The sequence below is a fragment of the Cantharellus anzutake genome (genome assembly GCF_015039405.1).
Source record: "Cantharellus anzutake strain C23 chromosome Unknown EI90scaffold_67, whole genome shotgun sequence".
Taxonomy (NCBI): domain Eukaryota; kingdom Fungi; phylum Basidiomycota; class Agaricomycetes; order Cantharellales; family Hydnaceae; genus Cantharellus; species Cantharellus anzutake.
This window is the reverse complement of record NW_024067017.1, coordinates 433,675-439,368: the sequence shown is the minus strand read 5'-3', so window position 1 is coordinate 439,368 and position 5,694 is coordinate 433,675. Positions and strand designations below refer to the sequence as shown.

General features: G+C 50.2%; 1 protein-coding gene across 1 annotated transcript; it reads left to right on the top strand.

Annotated features, from left to right (window-relative positions):
* Window positions 1-3,485: 3,485 nt before the first annotated feature.
* EI90DRAFT_3246419 (uncharacterized protein) lies at window positions 3,486-4,513 on the top strand (the record flags this gene model as incomplete). The annotated part of the gene is made up of 2 exons (XM_039066564.1): window positions 3,486-4,190; window positions 4,244-4,513. The coding sequence occupies 2 exons, from the start codon at window positions 3,486-3,488 to the stop codon at window positions 4,511-4,513; spliced, it is 975 nt and encodes a 324-aa protein (XP_038911093.1).
* Window positions 4,514-5,694: the final 1,181 nt, after the last annotated feature.

The following is a 5,694-nucleotide window of genomic DNA, read 5'->3' as shown; positions in this document are numbered from 1 at the left end:
CGAGCGCCGCTTTTGCCTCCTCTTGCATTTTCATCATCTTCGAGGTGAATGCATCTGCGGCTTCGACTTCTGATGTGCGCGTAGGTTCTGTCCCCATTCTGGGGTGCTGGCTGGTGTCGAGCTCGAAGGGGGTGCGGCGGGTGGATGCATGGATGCGGTTGTTATGGGAGAACTCCGCTAGCGGGAGCCAATCTGCCCAGTCATCTTGACGGTGGTTAACAAACACTCGGAGGTATGCTTCTATCTCTTGGTTTACCCGCTCTGTCTGCCCGTCTGTCTGTGGGTGGTAGGGCGTCGAGGGGGTCAATTTGACCGCTAGCAGGGCTGCCAGTTCTTTGGAGAACTGGGAGACGAAGGCGCTCCCTCTGTCGCTGAGAATTTCCTTGGGGAGGCCGTGATGCTTCCAGCCATGTTCAAGGAAAAGTCGGGCGATTCCCACTGAGTCCACCATCGTGACCGTGGGGATTGCATGGATGCGCTTGGAGAGGCGATCTACTACAACCAGGATGGCGTTGTAACCTTTCGACTCGGGGAGCTCCCCAATCATATCTACAGAGATTACCTGCCAGCGGCGGGTGGGGATCTTGTTCGGCATGAGTTTCCCCACCTTCCGTGAAGGGAACGATTTGACTCGGTTGCAGGTGTCACACCCCGCTATGTAGCGGCCCATGTACTCCGCCATCCAGGGCCACCAGTAGTTGCGGGAGACGAGTTCCAGGGTTTTCCATCACCCTGGGTGTCCCGTCGCCCGGGTGTTATGGTGTAGCCGCACCAGGTTGTGGCGGAGTTGCATGTCTTTCGGGATGTACACCTTTCCTCGGTAGAGGACCAGTTCTCCGTCTTTGCTCCATTCATCTGACCTGAGCGTCCCATCTCCTAGTTCCTTCAGTGCCTTCACCACTTTCTTGTCGCGGTCCTTCGCCGCGCGTATCCTCTCCAGGATGGTCATCTCTTCTCCCTCCACTGTGACGGCCTCCGTTGCACGGGCTTCGAACCACTCTGGCTGTAAGAGGGTCAAGCTCTCGTTGTCGTCTTTCCCTTTCGGGTGGTCGGCGCAGCGTGAGAGGGCGTCCGGTTTCCCCATGAGCTTTCCTGGGCGGTGGATGAGGGTGAAGTGGAAGCGGGATAGGAAGAGTGACCACCGTGCTTGGCGGCGATTCAGCCGCTGTGCAGTGTGGAAATAGCCCAAGTTACGGTGGTCAGTGTAGATATCGACCTTTTCTTCCACTCCTTCTACGAAGTGACGCCACTCTTCTAGCGCTCGGACTATCGTGAGCATTTCCTTATCATAGATTTCATAGTTTCGTTCTACCTCAGTGAAGCTTTTGGACATGAAGGCTATGGGGTGGAATTCGCCGTCGGCTTGGAGCTGGGACAGGATGGCGCCGGTGGCGAAGTTGGAGGCATCGCATTCGAGTTTGTAGCGGCTGCTGTCGGCGGGGAAGGTGAGGACGGGGGCGGAGGTGACGGCTTTCTTAAGAGCGTTGAAGGCGTTTTCTTTGCTCTCTCCCCATTCCCAGACCTTTGCTTTGCAGGTTAGCACATGGAGTGGGCGTGCTGTCTCAGAGAAGTCTTTGATGAAGCGGCGGTAGAAGTTTACGAAGCCTAAGAAGGACTGCACTTCTTTCACCTTCGTCGGCGTCGGCCAGTCGAGGACTCCTTGGATTTTCACCGGGTCCATGGCCACGTTGCCTTCGGAGATGACAAGTCCGAGGTACTTGATATGGCGTCACTCGAACTTGCACTTCTCTGGTTTGAGGAAGAGTTTCCTCCTCCGCAGTGTTCCCAGCACTTCCCGCACGACCTTCCGGTGTTCCTCTAGGGTGGACATGAAGATCAAGATGTCGTCCATGTAACAGATGACGACTTCTCAGTCGATGAAATCCCAAAGAATGTCGTTCATCATTGTTACGGGGATGGGGAAAATTCCCCATTCCTCGATCCGTTCTTATAGTGGGATGACGAGGGTCATGTATAGTTTGTACCATAACTGGAAGTGTAATCGATGAGTCTTGCCCGGGAGTGGACGATCGAATTCCCATCGATCGTGATGGGTGATGTAGTGAGCTATTAAGGGGTTGATGATATGTAGTCGGAGATACCAGGACAGATGGGCCAGACACGGGTACTTGGCGCTCCTCAATGGAGCGTACCGTGTGCGAGGTTACGACTTGCGGGATGGACGAGAACCTCGTGTAGTTGCCATCGGGTACTTGGCGTTCGCAGTGCGAACGTACCGGTGGCGGGTTGATATCATAGGCGTGCAATGAGAACTGACTATTAGGGCCTTCGGTGACTTGGCATTCCCAAAGGGAACGTACCGTTGGCGGGGACACATGTTGACTGGCAAAGGAAGTAACAGACGGCGGATGGGCGGCTACTTGGCGTTCGCGTAGCGAACGTGCCGGCATCGCGGGTGAGGGGGCCTCATAGAGTTCGCGATCACTATGATCGTGATGGGATGTCGTATGTTGAGTACTGGGGGAGAGCGTAGTGATGAAGAACCATAGGGTACAGATTCAATAGGACGATACACATGTCGAGAGTCTTCGACTCTCGACCTCGAGTTCTCGCGGCGAGGGCCGTTAGAGGACTCGATATACCCAGACTTATAAGACATATTGAGAGTTGTACAGTCACACGAGTTCAGTTGAGTCACAGGGAGGGTTGTTACAGAAGACGGTACACGAAGCAGTTGTAGTGCAGTTGTTAGTTAGTTAGCGGGAACCACCTTCGGCGGTTTCCGTACATGACGCGTGACTATCTACAAATGGTAAGGTCGCGGGAAATCCCGCGAAACACAAACAACCTCGGCCAGCACCAAAACCCCAATGGGGAAAGCTTTGCACGAGGGGGGGGAAAGGGGTAGAACGGGTAAGGAGGATAGGGTAGCGGGATAGAGGACGGAAAGGAGAAAGAGGGGAGGAGCGATAGAGAGGGGAAGTCTTTGACCATGCGACGGATATGGTCGTTGGAGACTCCGTATCCGTAACATTAGGGGCCATGAGCCATGTTAATCCTCCCCCATCTTTGGCACCAACAGTCCCCCTCACAACTCCATCCCATTCCCTCCTTACATCTCCTCTCCCAGATTGTTCTTCTCTTGGTGCCATGGGTATCAAGACTCTAGGGGTAAGGGCCATGACCCATGTTAAATCTCCACAGTAATGAGTGCTGAGAGACTAAAAATCTTGTTCCAGGAGTGCAAGAAGCACTGTGAGGCACAGAATCCTCTCTCACACCTATGACTCACTCCCCACCCTTGGGTTGTTCTTTGCCTGATACCTCTTTGTTGCTTTGCAAGATGGGAAATGTTGCATTGCCAGACTATGATGCACCTGTCATTCCTCTACCATTCTTGAGGCCAAATGATGAATGATGGAAGGCCAGAGGCATCACTGCTAAGTGGAGGCAGTCCCTGACACCCTGACACCCCACCTTTGCCAATCCTTGCATCACCCACTCAACAACCCACTGCATCACCAATGGGCCACAGTCCTACCCCTGCTGTAGCTTTGTCACCATCCTTGAGCCTAAATTGTCAGGAGGCATCAGGCAGTGGCTTCATTCAATATGTCGACACCATGGTGATAGAGCCAGAGTGTCTTCCTATGACTGCTCCTGGGTGTCATGCCATGCCACTGAGCCACTGTGGTGGTGTGGCCACCCCCTCACAATCTGTGTCATCAGCCATGGTTCCTCTTGGCCACTGGTATCACCTCACTGTAGTTGATGTACAGGATGCAGAGCTGGCCTGGTTGGAAAAGTGCCATGCCCAAGGAGTTTATCCAACACATCGTTCAAGGAAGGGTGGGCAGCATGAGCCACCATCTATGGAGATGCTCTTCAAGTGCATGGATAATCATGATAAAATGGCTGAGAAGTTGCATTCAGAGGGGAAATCCTGTTCCTCCAACATCTATGTCAGCTCACTCAACAATCACCACTTCATGCTAGATTTGCCATATGTAGATGTGACGTTTATGTGTGATCACATTGATATCATGGCTCTCATGGACATTGCACTTCTGAAGGCTAACAAAACCAATCACCTTCACTCATTCCTCCAGTACAAGAAATATCCTCCTCTTGTTCCCCACTCACCACAACAGCACCCTCCCCCCAATCAAAGGGATCACATTTGTCCTATGGAGGGCATCATGTTTACAGCCACTTGGCTGCAGTCTATGGTACATCAAGAACCTTTTGATGTTGAACTCCATCATTTCGAGGTTCTTGTTAGTGCCCATTCTTCCAGCCTTGGGGCTTGTCAAAATTCTCAGTGCCTATGTGGCCAACGTCGGGCCCTATGGATTTCATGATTCTTCATGTTGCATGTTGGGCTCATGATGAGATGATGAGGAATGGTGAAACACCATCTATCACCCACTTGAGTGCTGAGATGCTTCAATACCACCCTAAGGGTAGCAACTGGAAAATCGTGCTTGAACTGGATCTTGATCAGCCTTGCTACATGAAGCATGTTGCTGAGCCATGGACACATCTTATCTGATGTGATCCTTTTGTACTATATTACACATTTGCATCATGGACTAATTTTTCTCTAATTTTATCAATAATTAACTATACTTGAACTACTTAGGTAATGTACTTGTACCATTGTTGCAGGTGTATCTGATAATAATAAACTGTACAATTGTTGTGGGTATATCCCATTTCCTCTTCACCCACAGACTTGCAGCTGGCCAATGCTCATATCTCTCTGAGACATGCAATTGGAGTGTTTGTACTCTTCGGAGACCCAAGGATAGTACAGCAACCAATCCCATCATGTCTGCCCCCATGTAGCACCTTGCACCTCATTATTTTTTCTACCTTAAAGGTGGGAGACATGAAATTGGAGTGTCTGTGTTTTTCTTGATTACAAGTACAATGCAGTGACCAATTTCCCTCATTTGCCTTTATCGTAGCATACCTCATTGCATTCACTCTTATCCTCTGCACCTTAAAAGGCTGGAAACGTGTGATTGAAGTGTCTGTGTTTTTCTTGATTACAAGTACAATGCAGCGACCAATTTCTCCTGTTTGCCATTATCATAGCATACCTCATTACCTTCACTCTCATTCTACACCTTAAAGGTTGGAAATGTGCAGTTGGAGTGGCTGTGTTCTTCTTGATTACAAGTACAATGCAGCGACCAATTTCCCCTGTTGCCATTATCATAGCGTACCTTGTCACCTTCACTCTCATTCTACACCTTAAAGGTTGGAAACATGTGATTGGAATGTCTGTGTTCTTCTTGATTACAAGTACAACACAGCGACCAATTTCCCTCATTTTCCATTATTGTAGGGTACCTTGTCACCTTCATTCTTATTCTCTGCACCTTAAAAGGTTGGAAACATGTGATTGGAGTGTCTGTGTTCTTCTTGATTACAAGTACAATGCAGTGACCAATTTCTCCCATTTTCCATTATCATAGCATACCTCGTCACTTTCACTCTTATTCTCTGCACCTTAAAAGGTTGGACACTCTGAGACTCTGTCATGGTCCCAACCTCAGACTTTGACCCCACCTCAGCTTAAGTCCTTTGCATTGGTGACCTTACTCTACATAAACACCATTGCCAATATTCCTTGGACTTCCAACTCTGCCTCTGCAACCCCCATAAGCTCCACTACCTCTGAGCTTCACAGACCATTCTCAGCACTCTCGCTGCTTGTACTGTATC